The 22,915-nt window shown below is 43.3% G+C and overlaps 1 protein-coding gene across 1 annotated transcript; it reads left to right on the plus strand.

Annotated features, from left to right (window-relative positions):
• The first annotated feature begins 3,682 nt into the window (after positions 1–3,682).
• On the plus strand, positions 3,683–21,563 carry LMBRD2 (LMBR1 domain containing 2). Its single transcript, XM_085889604.1, has 2 exons — positions 3,683–4,743; positions 18,700–21,563. The coding sequence occupies exons 1-2, from the start codon at positions 4,159–4,161 to the stop codon at positions 20,158–20,160; spliced, it is 2,046 nt and encodes a 681-aa protein (XP_085745730.1). The 5' UTR covers positions 3,683–4,158; the 3' UTR covers positions 20,161–21,563.
• The last annotated feature ends 1,352 nt before the right edge of the window (positions 21,564–22,915 follow it).

Raw genomic sequence — 22,915 nt, forward strand, 5'->3', positions numbered from 1 at the left:
AATAATTTTTTTAGATGAGATCCTGTTCTCGCGGTGTAGTTGTTGTTGTGAAGGTTATGTTGAGGTTATATTAATTTTTTTAGATGAGATCCTGTTCTAGGTGGTGTAGTTGTTGTGAAGATAATGTTGAGTTATAATGTTGAGGTTATATTAATTTTTTTAGATGAGATCCTGTTCTCGGCAGTGTAGTTGTTGTTGTGAAGGTAATGTTGAGGTATAATGTTGAGGTAATATTAATTTTTTAGATGAGATCCTGTTCTCGGTGGTGTAGTTGTTGTTGTGAAGGTAATGTTGAGGTAATATTAATTTTTTTAGATGAGATCCTGTTCTAGGCGGTGTAGTTGTTGTTGTGACGGTAATGTTGAGGTAATATTAATTTTTTTAGATGAGATCCTGTTCTCGGCGGTGTAGTTGTTGTGAAGGTAATGTTGAGGTAATATTAATTTTTTTAGATGAGATCCTGTTCTAGGCGGTGTAGTTGTTGTTGTGAAGGTAATGTTGAGGTAATATTAATTTTTTTAGATGAGATCCTGTTCTCGTGGTGTAGTTGTTGTTGTGAAGGTAATGTTGAGGTAATATTAATTTTTTTAGATGAGATCCTGTTCTAGGCGGTGTAGTTGTTGTTGTGAAGGTAATGTTGAGGTAATATTAATTTTTTTAGATGAGATCCTGTTCTCGCGGTGTAGTTGTTGTTGTGAAGGTAATGTTGAGGTTATATTAATTTTTTTAGATGAGATCCTGTTCTAGGTGGTGTAGTTGTTGTGAAGATAATGTTGAGTTATAATGTTGAGGTTATATTAATTTTTTTAGATGAGATCCTGTTCTCGGCAGTGTAGTTGTTGTTGTGAAGGTAATGTTGAGGTATAATGTTGAGGTAATATTAATTTTTTTAGATGAGATCCTGTTCTCAGCGGTGTAGTTGTTGTTGTGAAGGTAATGTTGAGGTAATATTAATTTTTTTAGATGAGATCCTGTTCTAGGCGGTGTAGTTGTTGTGAAGGTAATGTTGAGGTAATATTAATTTTTTTAGATGAGATCCTGTTCTAGGCGGTGTAGTTGTTGTTGTGAAGGTAATGTTGAGGTATAATGTTGAGGTAATATTAATTTTTTTAGATGAGATCCTGTTCTCGCGGTGTAGTTGTTTTTGTGAAGGTAATGTTGAGGTTATATTAATTTTTTTAGATGAGATCCTGTTCTCGGTGGTGTAGTTGTTGTGAAGATAATGTTGAGTTATAATGTTGAGGTTATATTAATTTTTTTAGATGAGATCCTGTTCTCGGCAGTGTAGTTGTTGTTGTGAAGGTAATGTTGAGGTATAATGTTGAGGTAATATTAATTTTTTTAGATGAGATCCTGTTCTCGGTGGTGTAGTTGTTGTTGTGAAGGTAATGTTGAGGTAATATTAATTTTTTTAGATGAGATCCTGTTCTCGGCGGTGTAGTTGTTGTTGTGAAGGTAATGTTGAGGTATAATGTTGAGGTAATATTAATTTTTTTAGATGAGATCCTGTTCTCGGTGGTGTAGTTGTTGTTGTGAAGGTAATATTCAGGTATAATGTTGAGGTAATATTAATTTTTTTAGATGAGATCCTGTTCTCGGCGGTGTAGTTGTTGTTGTGAAGGTAATGTTGAGTTATAATGTTGAGGTTATATTAATTTTTTTAGATGAGATCCTGTTCTCGGTGTAGTTGTTGTTGTGAAGGTAATGTTGAGGTAATATTAATTTTTTTAGATGAGATCCTGTTCTCGGCGGTGTAGTTGAAGTGAAGGTGATGTTGAGGTTATATAAATTTTTTTAGATGAGATCCTGTTCTCGGCGGTGTAGTTGTCGTTGTGAAGGTAATGTTGAGGTTATATTAATTTTTTTAGATGAGATCCTGTTCTCGGCGGTGTAGTTGTTGTTGTGAAGGTAATGTTGAGGTATAATGTTGAAGTAATTTTTTTAGATGAGATCCTGTTCTTGGCGGTGTAGTTGTTGTGAAGGTAATGTTGAGTTATAATGTTGAGGTAATATTAATTTTTTTCGATGAGATCCTGTTGTCGGCGGTGTAGTTGTTGTGAAGGTAATGTTGAGGTAATATTAATTTTTTTAAGATGAGATCCTGTTCAAGGCGGTGTAGTTGTTGTTGTGAAGGTAATGTTGAGGTAATATTTATTTTTTAGATGAGATCCTGTTCTCGGCGGTGTAGTTGTTGTTGTGAAGGTAATGTTGAGGTATAATGTTGAGGTAACATTAATTTTTTTAGATGAGATCCTGTTCTCGGCGGTGTAGTTGTTGTTGTGAAGATAATGTTGAGGTTATATTAATTTTTTTAGATGAGATCCTGTTCTAGGCGATGTCGTTGTTGTTGTGAAGATAATGTTGAGTTACAATGTTGAGGTTATATTAATTTTTTTAGATGAGATCCTGTTCTCGGTGGTGTAGTTGTTGTTGTGAAGGTAATGTTGAGGTAATATTAATTTTTTTAGATGAGATCCTGTTCTCGGCGGTGTAGTTGTTGTGAAGGTAATGTTGAGGTAATATTAATTTTTTTAGATGAGATCCTGTTCTCGGCGATGTAGTTGTTGTTGTGAAGGTAATGTTGAGGTAATTTTTTTTTAGATGAGTTCCTGTTCTCGGCGGGGTAGTTGCTGTGAAGGTAATGTTGAGGTAATATTAATTTTTTTTCGATGAGATCCTGTTCTCGGCGGTGTAGTTGTCGTTGTGAAGGTAATGTTGAGGTAATTTTTTTTTTAGATGAGATCTTGTTCTCGGCGGTGTAGTTGTGGTGAAGGTAATGTTGAGGTTATATTAATTTTTTTAGATGAGATCCTGTTCTAGGCGATGTAGTTGTTGTTGTGAAGATAATGTTGAGTTACAATGTTGAGGTTATATTATTTTTTTTAGATGAGATCCTGTTCTCGGTGGTGTAGTTGTTGTTGTGAAGGTAATGTTGAGGTAATATTAATTTTTTTAGATGAGATCCTGTTCTCGGCGGTGTAGTTGTTGTGAAGGTAATGTTGAGGTAATATTAATTTTTTTTAGATGAGATCCTGTTCTCGGCGATGTAGTTGTTGTTGTGAAGGTAATGTTGAGGTAATTTTTTTTTAGATGAGATCCTGTTCTCGGCGGTGTAGTTGTTGTGAAGGTAATGTTGAGGTAATTTTTTTTTTAGATGAGATCTTGTTCTCGGCGGTGTAGTTGTGGTGAAGGTAATGTTGAGGTAATATTAATTTTTTTTCGATGAGATCCTGTTCTCGGCGGTGTAGTTGTCGTTGTCAAGGTAATGTTGAGGTAATTTTTTTTTTAGATGAGATCTTGTTCTCGGTGGTGTAGTTGTGGTGAAGGTAATGTTGAGGTAATAGGTAAAGTCAGAAGCGAATTGTAAGAAGAATTCTACGTTCGCTTCTCCGCTTTGCCTATTCCATATTAGCGTTCCTTATCTCACTGCTCAACCACCTTGGTCTCTTTCAAGTCAATCTTTAAAATAAATTTTACAAGAGGAACACGAGTCCAACTCCAGAATGCTGTACTCAGAATTTCACACAACGATCAATTCCCTGACACGGACAAAAAATTATTATGAAGGAATAAGGAAAAAACAACAACAACAACAATGGCGCCGATGCCGGTACCCAGAGTTCTTAGCGAAAATGTTTGCGTCATTTTTACGCGATTGGGCAATTTATTTAAGCTAAACTTTAACAACACATTACCTGACGCAAATACACGTGATCATGTGGTGTATTTTATTAACCAAATACGTACAAATTATAATGTATTAATTTTTTTACTTGACCAATAAGGAAGCGGCAGGATGAACACTCTTTCGGCCTTATCTGAGGTGATGATGACGCGGCATCTCAGCCTCTCAGGGCAGCGGAGCGGCCTTGTCGGAAACAGGATACAGTGGAAGGTTCGCTGAGGTAAAAACGAAACGCAGAGGGAAGCGGGAGACGTTCAGTTTGTGAGGAATTAAAAAAATTATTATAAAATCGAGAAATCCGGCAGAACAAGAAGAGGGAAGTGATCGGCGGTCGACATGATTACGATTCGGGTGAGACTGGCTCGGCCGGATTGGAATATTTAGTCGATGACGTAGGATAGCGACGATCGCAGTGTACTGTACATATATTTATATATACATATAGAGAGAGGGAGAGAAAGGTGCGGGACGCCATGTCCAGCTGGTTGTTGCTCGGCGAGGTCGTCCTGGCGATCTTGGTGTCGTTGCTGCTGCTCCGTCGTTATGGTGACGTGCGCAGACAAAGCAAGTTGGTGCTCGTGGCCACCACCATGGCCTGGTGTTTATCCTGCCTGACGCTGGCCACGCTCCCGCTCGACGTCGCCACCACCATCTACAAGCAGTGTCGGGACCGTGAGCGTGACAACGGCTCGATGAACGGCTCTTCAGACTCCCTCTGCCACGAGCCCTGGAGCTTCCTCCCGTCTCGGGTGCTGCCGACATTTTGGCACGTGGTCTACTGGACGTCGCAGTGCCTCACCTGGTTGTTGTTGCCCTTCATGCAGTCCTTCTCGGCGGCTGCAGATTTCTCCGTCATGGGGAAGGTGCGCAGCGCGTTGCTCGCCAACGCCATCTATTACGGCTCGTACCTGCTCATCTTCACCTCGCTGCTCATTTACGTGCTCGTGGCCACCAACGTTCACCTGGATGCTTTCCGCCTGCGGAGCTTGTGCGCTGCCGCCAGCAACACGTGGGGTCTGCTTCTCGTCATCCTCCTCCTGGGTCGTGGTCTGCTGGAGGTGATTTTGCAATCCCTGTACAGTCAGCTGGCCTTGCCTCTCGACAAATGCTTTTTTATTGATCTATATGTCCTCATCGTCATGCAATTGTTTCTTCTTGGAACATTTTTTTTTGTTTGTTTGTGTCTGGGAGATGCTTCATTTTGAGTGTCATCAATTTTATTTTATTTTTTTTAAATCGAATGTCACCTCATTTCAAGCCCATGACTTAGTTGAGATTCCATAAAGCTTGTTTGCTTCAAGCGACTCCCCATTTGAGGTTCGAATCTCGACCCAGCTCTCTCTCGCTCTCTCTCGCTCTCTCTCGCTCTCTCTCGCTCTCTCTCGCTCTCTCTCGCTCTCTCTCGCTCTCTCTCGCTCTCTCTCTCGCTCTCTCTCTCGCTCTCTCTCGCTCTCTCTCGCTCTCTCTCGCGCTCTCTCGCTCTCTCTCTCGCTCTCTCTCGCGCTCTCTCTCGCGCTCTCTCTCGCGCTCTCTCTCGCGCTCTCTCTCGCGCTCTCTCTCGCGCTCTCTCTCGCGCTCTCTCTCGCTCTCTCTCTCGCTCTCTCTCGCTCTCTCTCGCTCTCTCTCTCTCTCTTTTGCAGCCTATGGCTGATGGTTGCATCATTGGTTAGGACGCAGCTATGCCGCTGATTCAGTGCCCCTATTACCAGTATACTGGTGCTCATTTTGCCGACCTCGGAAGAATGACAGGCTGAGTCAACCCCCTGGTGTATTCAGCGGCTGACGGGGCTTGAACTCAGGACCCTAAGATCCCAAGCCGCCACCTTAACCACAAAGCCAACACCAGGCTTTTACGACCCAGCTATAAACTGTCTTTCCAGTGTTTCACAGGCAGGGTGATTCATCAATGTAGTGGACATTAAACTGCCATCCCTGTCTGCCAACATGAGTTTGTGAACAATAAAGATCCCATGGTGTCCTTCGTGAAGAGTAGGCGAGCTGCTATCGCTGGCACCCTGAAAAAAATTACAAACTCCTGCCCGGACTGCGGGTAGCAGGTAATCTGTTTTTCTTTGAGGTTGCTTGACCAGGTTATACAGGTTACTATGTCAGTGTGGTTCAGCAGTTTCTGCACTGTAACGGAATCATTGAAATCAACCATGTGCTTCACACATTTCATGTGAAAAGCCACCTTCAGATATGAAGGCCAACCACTACCACGCTTCATGCTGAAACACAAGACCAAGTCGTGTTTTGATGTTTTAAAAAAATTATTGTAAATGTGTCTCGCTGAGCGTAAAATTTTCATTCAATCTGAACCTTTGAACCCGTCACTTCGCTGACGGTAGTTGAACAACATAATTTATACATGTTACAGTTTATTTACAGTTGATACTGTATTTTTTTATTTATTTATTTATTCCAGAAACTTTTTGTTTACTGCAAACAGCCCAGCGTTAATTTTAGTAAGACGCACACTTATTCACCGAAAAACAATATGAATTGGGGCTGGGCAATATCTCGATATGATCGTATCGATAAGATTGAAAAAAATATTGTCAACACGATAATACATTTCTAAAACTCGATAAGTCAGGTCAGGTATGGGAGCATGTGACAGAGCAGTCCATCGCTGTGTCTACTTTCCACCGGTATTTCAGGGGCCTTCATCTAACTATACCCAAGGCAGATGCCTGGCCCATCGCTCCCATATATTTGAACCTCAACTACGTATACCAAAAAAATCCTGCTGCAAACACGAGGCACGTGGTCGACCCGTTGGCATCCTCCACCCACGAGGCTCCCTCGCTGAGAATCTGGTGAGCAGGATTAGCATCAGGAAAACGAGTCACTTGTTCATATAGCCACAGCTGATGCCCACGGACTATGCAGATAAAAAATCTCATTTGAGTCTTTCTCAGCAAATGCTCGTTCGGCACGATATCTGACCAGGGGCATTCCATGTCAAGTGTACACACCCTCCCAACACTAATAACTCATTTTCTCCCCATATGTTGGTCATTTATTCACTTGGGTGAAAAAAAACTCAAAATACCAACTTTTAGACCTGTGGGCCCATTTTACGGGCCCCTCAAATTTGGGTGCCCCCGGCTGCCCCACAATCTTCCAGAGACCATATCACAGGTTGTAGTGGTCTGATTTGGCTGATCTTGGGATCAAAATGCTCGTAAAAGCGAGATCTTTCGAATCGCGAAAAGTAAAATCGCTCCGAAACAGTAATTCAAAAAGTTATAGTTTGGGGTGCCCTTTGACCTCGGGCCCCCGCTCCCCAGCCAAACCGATGGTTCCGATTTTTTTTCGTGTGAGAATACCCCTTCATATACTCCAACACCTCGGCATAAATGAAAATGGGATCTCAATGGGTTCAAGTGTGATGATGGTTTTATTGTTCGGGGACTCTGGGTGCTGGACACACATTACGCCACAACACATAGCACAATATTTGAACACAAGATTTCCAATACACTATATCAGTATATTGTACATACATTTTCCACATGCACATGCAGGAACTGGAAGCGATACTAGTACGAGTTAGAGTTTTTCCTTGCATATTATAGTCAAGATTTTTTTTGCCAACCAATGTTTTATTTGACAGCTGTGTTTCTTTTTTACTGATTGTGTAGGTTCTACCTGTCGCAGTTTTTGGTTCTACTGAAAGAAGTATATCAGAAATGTTGAAAATGCAGTGATCTTCAATGTCAGGAAAAAAGAAACTATTTGTGGGCCCGTTTGGGTGAAGAAAATTCACTTTCACTTCATGAGTATCCTGAAAGGCTTCCATGATGCAGGCAAGCCACCATGTTCCATCATAGTGCACTGTGACATAACCTGAGAGTTTCCCGTTAAAAGTTGGTGTAGATTTTGAAATAGCTGACTCGATACGGTGTTCCTCGCAAGGGCTAAATTCGCGTACTTGAAGAGCAGTTTCAGAAATTGGGATGAAAGCATGAAGATTTTGAGTTCCAGCTATGGTTTTGGCCGTTTTTAACCTTTCTTCCAGATTTCGTTCTTCCTCATCATATGCCTCTTGGATCCCGTAACCGAACTTCATTTCATTCAAACCATTTTCAGCAAAGGCGAAAAGATCTTTTGGAGAAATAATTTGACTGTCGTGAGGCCTACGCAGGCTCTCACGTGTTGCTTCTCATTTGACTGTACCTCCCACGCCATCTGAAGGGCCCTTGCCATGACTTGTGGCAAAAAATGCCATTCTGTGTCAATGCCGTACTCTGATTTGTGACGACATAGGTTTATGAAGGCTTTGCAATTCTTATATTGGCCAGCGCAACTGTCTGAGAAATAGTCAGGTTTCTTTACATTTCCAAAGCTAGATTTCAAGTGTTCAATGAGCATTCTTTGGAAGAGGTGGACTGAGAGAACGTTGTGAGTATTGCATTCTGATATAATCGTGAACGAATCGTGGTTTAATTTGCCATCGTCCCATTTGAAATAGTAGACCCAGGGGTGAATTGTCGCTTGAGAGCAGTTCCAATGGAATCCTTGGGCCGCATCCTGTACGACAAACGAATAGTTCTCTGAGAAGTCTCCAATAATGACAAATTCTCCTTCACCGATTTCGTCTTTCTTATTTTTCAGAAACTGAGATTGGGCCTTGGCAATGAAGTCGTGTCTCACTAATTTCACCGCGCGTTCACAGAATTGATTAATGAATTCTTCCAAAGGCAGGACCATGGAGCTCAGTTCAGATCTGTCGGTGGATGTCCACCGTTTAAACTGAATTTCATCAATATGCTCTAGTTCATAAGCACTCAGTAGCTCGGTTTTGAAGTCTTCAATTGATGGGCAACTTTCACAAGTTCTGAAATAACATGCCGGTTGTGCTGGGTTATAAACTATGCATGCAATCACATGATGATAGCTTGGAAGTTTGGCTATTTGTGGCATTTTGGAACCAAACATCATGAGTTTCACATTTTGATGTATCGTACATACACATACACTGTGTGTACCACCTGAACCGGCCAGGACACACTCCGAGGGACGGAGCATGGCGAACTTCGCGAATCCAACTTTCAAGCCAGGGTTCTTCTCTTTGAATTTCTGAAACAGTTCCTTGAGATTGTTTAGTACCAGGCGCTTTTGAATTTTGTCTTTTCCATGTTCATTCCTGACCACCACACAGTTCTTTTTTCCCGGAATTATTCTGCTGACTTCATCACTTCGGTAAAGCCGCTGTTACACCTTGACGTTTTAGCCAGCGTATGGCAACATATCAAAATGTATGTAAAACGCTGGCGTACACTGAACTATTGATGTTATTAAAAAAGTTTTTGGTGTATTCATCACGAGTTGGACGTATGCATAACGTATTAGTAACGTACACAGAACGTTTCAATAACATATAGATAACTTGTACCAACGAATGCTTAGCGTGTTGTTGGCATTCACAAGCTATGCCCAACGATAGTCTAACGTATGCATAGCGCGGCAGTGTATCGCCGACGATCACGTGGCGTAGCCTATTAAAAGGCTGCCGCTCGACGATTCAAATCGTAACCGCACTGGACATCGAAGTGTCAACATCACCGTCATGCCCTGTCACACCTTGACGTTTTAGCCAGCGTATGCCGATGTATGAAAAATTTGCCGAATATGCTGGCACACGTCGAATACGTCACGGGTAAGTTTTGTATACGTTAAGAGCACGCTGAAGCATGCTGGCATACGTCGTAGTACGCCGAGCACGTCGAGAAATTTTAAGCATGCTCAAAATTTTTTGACGTGTGCCATCGTATGACTTGCACGTTCCGCATACGCTGGCCATAAGTTGTCGGCACGTTATGCGATCGTTGACACACGTCGACACACGTTACTTGTAAGTTACTCATAAGTCGAAATTCGTCGAGGTAATGTTTAGCGTACCCGAAACTTATTTCTAACGTATGAGTAACGTGCTTTGAACCTATGTGTGACGTATCTCCAACGCACATTGATGTATGTAGACATATTTGACGTCTTCCGGACGACCACAGAACTTACTGAACGTGTTTCTAACTTACAGCTACTGTATAATTGCGTATTGGCAGCGTTTCGGGGAATTGGTATATAAAAATGGGCTTCACAGGAGGAACCCTTCAGTGTTCCAGACCCCAAGGTTTTTTTTCTTTGGCATGACGGTGATGTTGACACTTCGATTTCTGGTGCGGTTATAATATAATATAATTAAAAGGCTGGCAATAAAAAGTCATAGGCTGGCATACGTCAAAAAATTTTGAGCATGTTAAAATTTGTCGACGAGCTCGGCGTACTACGACGTATGCCAGCGTGCTTCAGCGTGCTTTTAACGTATACAAAACTTACCCATAACGTATTCGACGTGTGCCAGCGTTTTAGACATTTTTCATACGTCGGCATACGTTGGCTAAATCGTCAAGGTGTGACAACGGCTTAAAATTCGGTTACGGCAGATTTCACTTCGTCACGCAATAGTTTACCCTGTTTGGGATTTGGAGACGAAAGCATACCATTTTCTTTCTCTAAATTCTTGGCAGCAACTGAATTTACTCATCATCCCTATGATGCTCATATTCCTAGCAAATGTTGTCAGTATACGTATTTGCTCTGAACGGCTCGAAACAACGTATTTTTCTTTCAGGCTTCTGATCACCTCTGGCATGCAGTTTTCATCACATTTTGACGCTGTATTTTGTGTTTTCTCCGCAGTGCTTGGTCCAGCAACTAGTTCTAATTTCTTTCGCACAGAATCTTCCACTTTACTTCGCTTTTCAGGAACGTACCCTGGGTTCCTTTCCGCCTTTCGTTTGTCGAATGGGCTTTCACCTATCATCGATAACGACTGGCTTAATAGATCAACTTCTGCTTCTCGCTCAAAAACCTCCTCGTCCTCATCTGTCGAAATAGATTCTGCAATGCCTTCGATAGTACCTTCTAATGATAATTTCGGACTGGTCGAAGATGATTCTTCAATACGCTCTGGTGACAACTGAGAGTTTTTTTCTGCACGAAGTATAAAGTCTGTCATTTTTCTTCACCTTTGAAGAAAATTTCATCAACATATCATTTGACACATTGCGAAGATCTTTTCGTTGTTTCGTTTTATGGCAGCTTCACGGATCACAACAGTATTTTCGGAACTCCTTTCGATCTTCAGTCACCATGCTAACTGCAAAATCTGCAGAAATTGAGATTATCACATTTATACTTAATTCGATGAGGGTTATACAAAAGATGTACACTTAAAAATCAATAGCACAATAGGCAGAATAATTTTTTTGCAAATGATGCAATATATATATATATAGTCCAGAGATGATGATTGTCGATTTCAGACATAAAGTCGCCTGCCAGCAGGTGACGTCATTGGAACGATGACGGCAAACGTCGCCCAATGTCGAATCAAGAATTGGTGATATGTGGAACCCGAACAATAAAACCATCATCACACTTGAACCCATTGAGATCCCATTTTCATTTATGCCGAGGTGTTGGAGTAGATGAAGGGGTAGTCTCACATGAAAAAATCGAGATCATCGGTTTGGCAGGGGGGTGGGGGCCCAAGGTGAAAGGGCGCCCCAAACTATCACTTTTTGAAATACTGTTTCGGAGTGATTTTACTTTACGCGATTCGAAAGATCTCGCTTTTGCGAGCATTTTGATACCAAGATCATCTAAATCGGACCACTACAACATGTGATATGGCCACTGGAAGATTGTGGGTCAACCAGGGGTGCCCAAATTTGGGCGGGGGGGCTAAAATGGGCCCTGATGGCCCCCCACGTCTGAAAATTGACACATAATGTTTTACCGTGGATACAAACACTTGCACAAAAAAAGAGTGAAATCTGAGACAATGTGTCAAAATTTTGCTGAAAAATGTGTACACTTGACATGGAACGCCCCGGCCGGGGCGGGGAACACGGGGTATAAAAGATGGACATTACAGGGACTTTCAGGAAGGAAAGCAGGGAATTTGAAGTAGGTGGGTTTGGGGTGGATTAATGGGGGTAGAAAATATCGAGGATTTTGAAGGCCTGGAGGGAAGATTGGGATTGAACAGAGTGAGGGAGTTTCTTCCACAGGTGGAAAAAATGAGGAATGAAAGAGTGAAGGTGAGCAGTGATTCGTGATTTTGGTAGTTTTACCAGAAGGGGGTTGTTGGTGGACCTTGAGTGCCCTGTGGAAATATGGTGGGGACAAATCACAGATAGAGCAGGGGGGGGGTGAGACCGGAGAGGAGACGGTAGAAGACAGAAAGACCACCGACCTGCCTGCGGTGAGAGGGTGAGGCCCAAAGACTTACCCTAATCGCTCGAGATGCCAATTATCCGAAATGCCTTGGTTTACACAATGTGAATCCGAGAAAGGTGGGAGGCAGGAGCACCAGCCCAGAGGGGAGAGCAGTACTCCATCAGGCTGCAGACGAAAGCTTTGTATGTGGTCAGGAGCTCAGGTGGGCCGAGGAAGGACTTTGCACGTTGGAGGATTCCGAGTCGGCGACTGGCTTTGGCAGCCAGGTTGGAAATGTGGCTTTCCCAGGAAAGATCATAGCAGATAGTGAGACCCAGAAACTTGAAAGAAAAGACTTCTTCCAGAGGATTGTTGAGAAAGTCAATGAAGTGGGGTGGGGGGGTTCCAAACGGATTTTTCAGACAGACCAAGTGAGAGTGTGAGATTTGTCTGGATTGAAAGACATGTTCCACGTGTTGGACCAGTTTGTGATTTTATCCAGATCTGCAGTGAGCGAAGAAGCTGCTGCTTGCCGGTCTAAGGGATGACAGATGGTTCGGCAGAGGGTGGAGTCATCAGCAGAGAGATAAAGTGGATTTTCCAGAGAGTCTGAGAGATCATTGATGAAAACCAGAAAAAGAACAGGGCCCAGAACGCTGCCTTGAGGAATTCCAGCCTGGGCAGGAAAAGGGGATGAGAGAACTCCATCTCAGGCCACACATTGACTGCAACAGGAGAGGAAGTCTGCAAGCTATGAGTGGAGATGGCCTTGGATACCATAGGAAAAGAGTTGGTGAGCAGGGCATGGTGCCAGACCATGTCAAAAGCACACGATATTTCTTGGGATATGGCTCTGATTTCATGTCCGGCATTGAAGTCCTCCATCCATTGTTGGCAGAGCAGAATAAGCATATCCAGGGTAGAGTGACCTGGTCTGAAACCAAATTGATGATCGGAAGTCAAGCCATTGGAGAAGAGGAAGGATTTAATGTCTGAAACTTGGCCGCAAGTGATGCTCTACCTCCTCACAGATTCCTCGCACATAGGCCTCCTTGTCCACCCTCAGTGCATGTACAGTTTTACGCCTTTACTCCCTGAACAGCTCAGCTCTGCAATTAAGCCTGGCCCTGTGACTGATCAATGGTATCCAGTGTCCCTTGGGAGACAATGTTCTTCTTCACCTGATGGTGGGTTCCAAGATATCCATCACCAACATCAAGGATGATAGTCTTGTTGGCACTCCACAACTCCTCAGGATTCCTAAAAACACCCAGACCCCCCCCCCAATCCCCATCCAGCCTGTTCACAAACTATTCAGCTACCCTCTCATCCTTGAGTTTTCCAACTTTCCAGCCTTGGCTGGGATGGTACCATTCTTCTGGACTTGAGCTGCAACTTCAAAGATGCTACGACAAACCTATGATTGATATTGAGGAACTGAGCACTCCGGTCGACCCTGCAGTCCTACAGCGACCATCAACGAGCAGTCCGCTCGTCTGTGCATGAACTATGGTATGTCTCGGACAAAGTATTTAAGGTAACTTTCATCCCCTTCCTGCCCCCTCCCCACCATCTTGCACAATGTGCATTTCATGCCCCCCAACCACAATCGTAAACAAAGAAAAAAAAACTTTAAAGAAACATGAGCATGTGATGGGTTAAGTACTGGATGCCACGATAACGTGCACATCCATAGAGGCCGAACCTAGCACTAGATGCAGTGCTGTCCCAGGCAGTTGTCCTGAAACAACTTGCCTTTGCTTCATGGAAAGCAAACCCAACTGAGGGCAATCTCAGTTCCTTCCACAAAGCTCGGAACAAGTGTGTATCTACCCTCAGGAGAGCAAGAAAGCAACATCTTTCTCATCTCAAGTCTGAACTCTCAAACCTCTCTCCCTCTTCAAAATCCTGGTGGCGTTTAATCAAATCTGTTTCTGGTGTATGTTCCCCCTCCATCCCCTCCCTTACCTCAAATGGCCGCACTGCTGATACCACACGTGATAAAGCTGAATGTCTAAACTCGGTGTTTGCAGCTAAATCTTGTGTCCTAAACCCATCACTTTCTCGACCCACTTTACCCAGTCGCACCCAACTGTCCCTGGACTCTGTATCCTTTTCTCCTGACAAGGTGGAGAGCTTGCTTTCAAACCTCGAGTCAGATTCTGCAACCGGTCCAGACGGCATCAGCCCACGTGTCCTCAAAGCCTGCTCTTCTGCTCTTGCTCACCCTCTCTCTGTTCTATTCACCCTCTCATTTGCCCAAGGTCATCTGCCATCTGCTTGGAAATCTGCTAACATCACTGCCCTGCATAAAAAGGTGCAAAAACAGATCCCTGTAGCTACAGACCAATCAGCCTTCTCCCAATCATCAGCAAGGTAATGGAATCCATCATCGCTTCAGACATGAAATCCTTCCTCTTCTCCAATGGCTTGATTTCCAATCATCAATTTAGTTTCAGACCAGGTCACTCTACCCTGGATATGCTGCTTCTGCTCTCCCATCAATGGATGGAGGTCCTCAATGCCAGACAGGAAATCCGAGCCGTATCCCTGGACATATCACGTGCTTTTGACACAGTCTGGCACCCTGCACTACTCACCAAACTCTCTTCCCATGGCTCGCAGACTTCCTCTCCTGTCGCAGTCAACGTGTGGCCCTAAATGGAGTTCTTTCATCCCCTCTTCCTGTGCAGGCTGGAATTCCTCAAGGTAGCGTTCTGGGCCCTGTTCTTTTTCTGGTTTTCATCAATGATCTCTCCGACTCTCTGGAAAATCCTCTATTTCTCTTTGCCGACGACTCCACCCTCTGCCGTACCATCTGTCATCCCTCAGACCGGCAAGCAGCAGCTTCTTCACTCACTGCAGATCTGGATAAAATCACAAACTGGTCCAACACGTGGAACATGTCTTTCAATCCGGACAAATCTCACACTCTCACTATGTCTCTTCGAAAGGACTGTTTACAAAACCCCCTCATACACTTTCTCAACAATCCTCTGGAAGAAGTCTTTTCTTTCAAGCTTCTGGGTCTCACTATCTGCCATGACCTTTCCTGGGAAAGTCACATTTCCAACCTCGCCCCAAAAGCCAGTCGCCGACTGGGAATCCTCCGTCGTGCAAAGTCCTTCCTCGGCCCTCTTGAGCTCCTGACCACTTACAAAGCTTTTGTCCGTAGCCTGATGGAGTACTGCTCTCCCCTCTGGGCTGGTGCTCCTGCCTCCCACCTTTCTCGGCTTCACGCTGTCGAAACCAGGGCATTTAAGATCATCGGCATCTCCCGCAATGAAGCTGAGTCTTTGGGCCTCTCACTCAATCACCGCAGGTTGGTCGGTGGTCTTTCTGTCTTCTACCGACTCCTCTCCAGCCTTGCTCCCCCCCTGCTCTCTCTGCGATTTGTCCCCACCACACTTCCACAGGGCGCTCAAGGTCCGCCAACAACCCCCTTCTGGTAAAACTACCAAAATCACGAATCGCTGCTCATCTTCACTCTTTCATTCCTCTTTTTTCCCGCCTTTGGAATAAACTTCCTCACTCTATTCTTTCCCATTCTTCCCTCCAGGCTTTCAAAACAGATGTTCACCACCACCTCTTATCTTCCCCCATCCAAATCCTCGATCTTTTCTACCCCCGATAATCCACCCAAGCCCACTTCCTTCAATCGCCTGCTTTCCTTCCTGAAAGTCCCTGTAATGTCCATCTTCTCTTTGCCATGTTCCCCGTCCCATCCCCATCCCTCTCCCTTCCACAGTTCACCTAATGTGTCTGTTCCCCACTGTTTTGTCCCTTCCACTCCCACCCCTCTTGTCTCATGCCCCCTTGCTGTGAGTTGTGTGTTCGCTCTCATACGAGCTTCGACAAGGTATACAAAAAAAAAAGATGTCATTTATCGTAATGACATCACAGCAAAAAGTGTGACAGGCAGAGCGACAGTGGACGGAGAAATCCGGATACTTTGATATGCATTATTCAGTATAGATGAAGTCTGATATCGGGCCATCGTGGCTTCTTTGCCACTCTGCAAAACTGCGATTAATCGTCAAAAATACCCATTAATATGATTATGTGTTTGACAATGACAAACACCGCTTTCAATAAGAGCACACAAAAGTGTTTAAATCAATTTCAGGACAGATTAAATGTCGATTATCAACTATATGTTCGGGCCTGCGTGCAGTGGGTCATCATTAGGTTTATATACATAGTGTGTACTCCCCCCCCACCCCCCAGCGCCAATTATTGCCTGGGCATGCAACATTAGTATCAGTGATTGAGCAATGCCGACATAACGCTATATCGGTGCTATTTGGACAGACGAGATAATTAATCGATGTTAAAACAATATATTGCCCAGCCCTATGGTCCACTCATTGGGACCATACTCTATACAGAGCGTTGGTGCTGCTGAAGCAGTCTCCTGGACTATTGGGCACAATCCTGGACGGGTGGCCACTCCCGTGCAGGATACTCGATTGGCTCAGTCGTCCCAGCAAGCTGGTACTCATTTTGCCGACCTCAGAAGGATGACAGGCTGAGTCAACCCCACCTGGTATTAATTCAACCACCTAGCAGGATTTGAACTTGGAATCCTAGGATCCCAAACCTGTCACCCTAACCATTAAGCCAACACCAGGCATATCGTTATTATGAATTTGTTTTATGTTCCCACGGATCAAGCATTACGTCCTTTTTTTTCATTTTATTTTTATATTCCCCTCCCCCCCACCCCCGCCATAGGTTGCAAAATGAAATTCTCATCGAGTCATGAATTGTACACCACTGTAAAGTCCTAGCTAAGCACCATCTTACTAAATCTGTCATCCCTACGCCTTGCGTCTGGTGTTCAGCCCGTCGCCTATGAACGTCAGGGAGCATCACATGTATGGATTGTGTTGCTAAACTGCTGTCAGTGACGGGATGGGTTGATTGATGGACGCCAGGATGATGTGCCCATCCTAGCCGAGCAATAGGCATAGCGCCATTATGATGTCCCAGATGTAACGGTGTAATGATGTCCCAGTGAAGAGAACGTGACGGACGGACGGAGAAATCTGGCTACTTTTAATATATACTAGCAGCATACCCGTCTCCGACAGGTTCGTAGATGTCTCGCCTCAAATGAGCAATTTCTTTTTGGAGTGTGTATTGGTAGAAATGGGAATTAATTGTAAAGTGATGATGTGAAACATGACATGTGGTACATGTTTACCTTGTAGACAATGGTGGTCTGCTCAGAAGAAGAAATATTGTTGGGTTCAGATATCGTGGATGTCATGGATAGCACGATGCTTTCGAAATTCAAATAATCAATAGTTGCCATGGAAACAGCGATTTGGTGATTTTTTTTTTTTTTCTAAAATGTGCCTCAAGTGTTTTACGTGATTGAATGTTATGCGAAACAAAGTTGGTTGATACATTTTCTAATTGCCACCTAATAGGTATTTTGCATGTTTCGGATGACATTGACTTTGACTTTTGGCTATTTTGATGATTTTATACATATATACTGCACTACACATATATACTGTACAAATAAGCTATGTAAGTTTCAGTATGATATCTTGGAAAAATTCCTGAATTTTGGCAATCATGAAATCACAAGAATTTCCTTTGGATTAGAATGGGGGTGAAATTGTTGTCATGGAAACCGTTTTTTCTTGGATACTTGGATCTTGGACCAACATTTCTTTCTGCCATGTGTGCCTTTTCTCTCTTGCTACCAACCAAGATAAGCAGAACCTGAAAAATAAAACGACAGAAAGTTAATTTATTTATTCTGTTTTGTGCCTACGAAGCTTGGTACTTAGGTGGGTTATGGTTTCTGCTTTTGATTATGGTTGGTGATTCTCAAATGTTCTTGCAAGAAGGCCTTCAGACAGAAGGTCATAGGGGTCTTAGGGTTCCGGTCCATAGGATCTACAGGGTCTTAGGGGACTTGAGGTGTCTTAAAGGGTCTTAGACGTATTTGGTGACTAAATATCTTTGTTCTTAACCCTTTGAACCCTGAGTTCCTTGACTTTCGGCTCTCCCACCCTGGGCTTCCTGGAGAAAAATCCGGCCGCTCGGGTATATGGAGGTTTGAATAGCGGTTCATAAAACGGCTGCCAAGGTTCAGTGGGTTCAAGGGTCATAGGAGTCATTAGGGTCTTTGGGGGGGGGTGTTATTAATGCTGTAAGACCATTTAGAGCCTTAAAGGGTCTTCGGGGTGTTGAGGGATCTCAAGGTGGAGAGGGATCTTGAACTCGCACGGACGCACGCATGGCTTCTTTGATAGTATCGAAGATTAATTTCCTCGTATCTGATTGATGTATCCCTTTCTCATTAACTTCCAATTAATGCATTGATGACTTTTTAAGATCCCTCATGTTGTCCCAGCGTTTTTATCTGTAAATATCTTGATAATTACATTTTCTTTTTATTAGTTTTTAATCCCATGTGTTACACAACCTTGAACGGAGGGGATCTCTCTTGAACTTTGCTCGTTCGTTACTAACCAATGGAGATGGCCTTATGATTTGGTTTTAACAGGACCATGATATGGAAGTAAAGATCTGAATTTTATGTAAAACTATATGTTAAACCATGGCAATTGATTTCCTAATTACTGCCAAGTAAACCAGCGGCATCTTGGTTAATTGAGTGTGATCAATTCATGCTGGTATTACTTTTGAATATATGCCAAAAGAGAAGTAAGCTCGTGTTAAAGATAACTCAAGAACCTCAGGATAGTTGTTGGGAATCCTGTTGACTAATCGTGTTTTTTCCTTTCCCTGGAACTACCCAGGTACCACGCAGTTTATGGCGGCAGGCTGGAGGAGTCGAGCGGCTTCATCGAGCCTACTTGGCAGCAGCACGGCTTGCCACAGAGAGAGTAGAAGCCGATGACAAGATGTCTGGATGTATAGAGGACGTACAGAGGATGTTGGCAGCAGTCAGTCACAACCAGATTCTATCAAGACACTTGGACACCATCATCAAAAAGTTTCCCCATGACATCCAGGAGAAACTTCGTCAGGAGGAAGGCACGGTGGAGTGGGATCACAGCAAGCCGGTACCAAGCGAAGCCTCTTTGGTGAGTCTGCATAAGAGTGTTAAAAAGGCTGTCGAGTGCACCCATCGTGCATCACGTCTTTGGTCGCGCCTCATTGAGCAGGCATTCCATCTGGAGGACGTGGAGCTGTGCAGTAGTTCACCAAGCCGTGAGTTTCACCGATCACTTGCCTCTTCCAGCCAGCCACCTACATTCCTTGGTCGCTTTGTGCTTACGGCTCGTGTCCAATGGCTGTGGTTTTGCTTTTTTCGTAGTGCTGTCTGCCGTGTTTTGGCGTTCTTTATGGTATTATTGTCCGTTGCCGTTCTGTGGTCTGAGTGCACCTTCTTCTCAGCCTCACCCGTCCTCTCGCTCTTTGCTATAGCACTGTCTGCTGCTGAGAAGGCTCAAGATTACACCTACATCCACATATCTTGTTTCCTCACCATCCTTTACCTTTCTCTTTGCACCTATCATACCGTCTTCCGCATTAGATTCTTTCACATCTTTCAGCTCATTCCCCACCAGCAGACCAACCACTACAGCTTGCTATTCAGTGGTTCACTTTTCTGCCGGCTTACGCCACCACTCTGCCTCAACTTGCTCGGTCTCCTGCATTTGGATTCACACCTGGACCGCTTTCTACGTGAGGAGACTGCCTACACACAAATTATGGGTCATATGGACGTAGTACCGTTCATTGCTGACGGTGTTTACATTTACTACCCAATGGTCACTGTTCTTGTATGCCTTGCCACTTACTTCCATCTCGGGACACGCTCTTTGAGTGCACTTGGTTTACCACAGTGCCTTGGCGATGAGCTCATCTCAGATTCGTTGACCTCTGACCTTGTGGAAGAGGGACGGGAGCTAATTCGAAGAGAGAAACGGAAGCGGCAAAGGCAAGAAGATGCTGATTTGAGGAAAAAAGAATGGACAGAGAGGTTTGGTAAAAGAGAAAATGGGCGTCGAGGGGTAGCTAGGGAGATGGAAAAATTCCGAACAGATGCCACCACCAAGGGGTCGAGTCGATCTCGAGGACAAGAGGGTTTGGGGACGTCTGATCGCATCGAACTGCTCAGTGATGTTGAGCCGATGGATTTCAATGAGAACCAATCGCTGGAAGAGTTGGAGATGGGTACAGAGAGCCGCTATCAACCAGCCGGTCGCTACGCATCACTCTCACGAACCCATAACTTCTTTGATGATCTTTGATCCCGTCAACAAACTGCCTGCATTAGTGAATTCATTTAATATATTTTATTTATGTTCTTGAGGAATTAAACCGTACAAGAAAATGCTGTGGTGGTGTGATTGTTAAGATGGCATCCGTCGTATTTGGCGATGACCAGTCAAGTACCGTACAATTAGTTGTTGAGGCTGAATTTCAAGTGCAATATAATATAATGTTTTGTATCAAGTAATACAATAAATACTTGCACAGTGTTGGGAAATTATTATAATTTACAATAAATACTTTGGGAAATTACACAATAAATACTTAGGGAAATTTTAAAACCACTTCTGGGTTTTTTTTTGGGGGGGGCTCTCCCTCCTCCCCCCCTCCTCATTCTGTTCTTGATTGGGAAATGCAGTTATGACTATTACCCCAACTATCCCTTGTCATTGAAATCGAGCATGGTGTTTTTAAATACATTTCTCGAAACCAAGGACAATAGCAACAAAAGAAATTTGCTTTCATTTCAAGTCTGCTGTGGTTTATGACTTCATGGAGCCGTTCTGTTTTTTTTGTTCACATTCGTCGGCATCCTGTTCAAATTCCAAATTCCTGTCCCCTTCAGTCATGAATACGTTGGGCCTTGTCAGCCAGTTCATTATTGACTTGGGTCAAACACTTTCCCTGGCTGGCACCACAAGATACTGGGAATAAATGGAGTTGTTATGAAAGAAGAAGAAGGTAGAATTCATAGTTGTTTTCATCACATTTGTTTTACCACTTTCCACCATATTTTTTTTGTCAAATATGTAGTCATTAGTCATCTGTATACATGCAAGACCAGAAAAGTAACATTCCTGCTGTAATAACTATTATCATCGAACTACTTCGTTTGTCGATGCCTCATACAACTTCAGAATTGTTCTTGATCATTGTCCATAGTTTATGCATCCGTTTTAACGCAACTGATTTAAAAACCAATCCGCATGTTTTATTCACTGGATCGTAAACTACCTTTGATTAATACCTTTGATTGTTATTTACTTTAGGCAATGGAAAATAATTATTTCCAAATCGTTTGCACGTTATTGATAAATGAATGGATGAATTGATCAAAATGTACAAATTTGAGGACTATGTACGAAATGTTTGATCGCATCATATTGTGCAGTTATTGTGATGGCGAATATTTTTGGGGGTGGGTGGAGGAGAACGGTTCATTCTGTGGGCTTACTGAATAACTGGGACACTTGTTCAATGCTGGGTTATTGTACTCTGATCAGCAGAATTGGGTGCTGCTGCAATGTTTCCAGTTCTGAGTCTGCGAACCGTCAATTTGGATTGAAAAAAAAAAAAAAACCTTTATTGCAATTTTTTGTTATTGCTTGATGGTGGCGTTGATATTCATGGAAAATGTACAATAAATAGGTGTTGAGGCTTATTTGTCATGCGGTTTTGAACAATTTCAATTTGAGGCTTCCTTTTCAATCTGAGAGTGTCAAGCGTGAACATTGTGCTTGTTGGTACTACTTTGCATTGATTTTTAAACATGAGCTCACTCGTTTCTTTTATTTTAGATAAGGTAGGTTCTTGAATGTAATGACCTTTACTTGGGTTAACCTGGGCTCGTGGGTGCTGGGTGGGTCTCTATATATGTCTATATATATATATATATATATATATATATATATATATATACATACATATATCCCCCCCCTCCTTCTAGCTCGATTAAACATCATTTGTGGCCCACAACTTCCTTGATTTTATATTGTAATACCATTTATTGTTGGAGATTTTAAAATCCAGAATGACCTGCAAAGAACAATAAACCATCAGATTTTGACTTGAGTAGTTTGGAACGGGCTTTTGTCCATGGTGTGAGTTCCAGAGGATTAATCCTCCACATCACCTCTTGAGTGCCGTGAACAGCAGCACATGCATTGGGAAACGCAACATCATGACGAAGGTGAACCATCGGTTCCATGTTCTCTCACTCAGGAGTCTAGATTCTGTGTAGACCGAAACGATGGGCGTATTGGAGTGAGGAGTGATTTTCTAATTTTGCCATTAAGCAATGTGATTCGTTTGGTGGGAGCAGGCAGATTATTGGGAATGTCATTCAAGTTGCTGGAAGAACTGATCTGCAGGTCATCATTCTCAGAGGTCCTGTGACTGGTGTCAGGTACAAAGATTGGATAATTCTGCCTGTAGATGTTCTTCGGGACAAAGAGTGAGGTATCAACTTGATCTTTATGATTGACATTGCCTACCCACACTGTGCGCGTGTCAATGATGCACTTCAGGACCACATAACTTATATGGACCAACCTGTATAATACCCGGAAAGATGATAGGCTGCGTCAACCTACGTGTTGTTATTCAAACCTTAAGATCATAAGCCAGCTACCTTAATGATTAAGCAGACTCCAGGCATTTACTTTCATGGATAAATGAGTACTTTGTAATGCTTGATTAAAGAAAAATATATTTGGGGGGCAAATGTTCTAATATATTGTATCTTATTCTTTCGTATGCAGCACAAGGCTGTGAGTTACATCATTGGCTGAGGGTGTGGCTGTGTCGCTGGTGAAGTACCAGAATTTGGCCAGGATGATCGCGATAGCTCGCCTTCTCTTAACGAAGGACATTGTGGGATCTTTAACGTCCACCAACTAATGCTGGCAGATAGGACACCAGCTTAATGTCCATCTGAGGGACACACACAGATTGATGCCTCACCCTGCCTGTGGAACACCTGGATGGAAGTTTGTAGTTGGGCTGAGATTCAAA

The sequence above is a fragment of the Eptatretus burgeri genome, chromosome 7 (genome assembly GCF_056783735.1).
Source record: "Eptatretus burgeri isolate ZD-2024b chromosome 7, Ebu_testis_v1, whole genome shotgun sequence".
NCBI classification, from domain to species: Eukaryota; Metazoa; Chordata; class Myxini; order Myxiniformes; family Myxinidae; genus Eptatretus; species Eptatretus burgeri.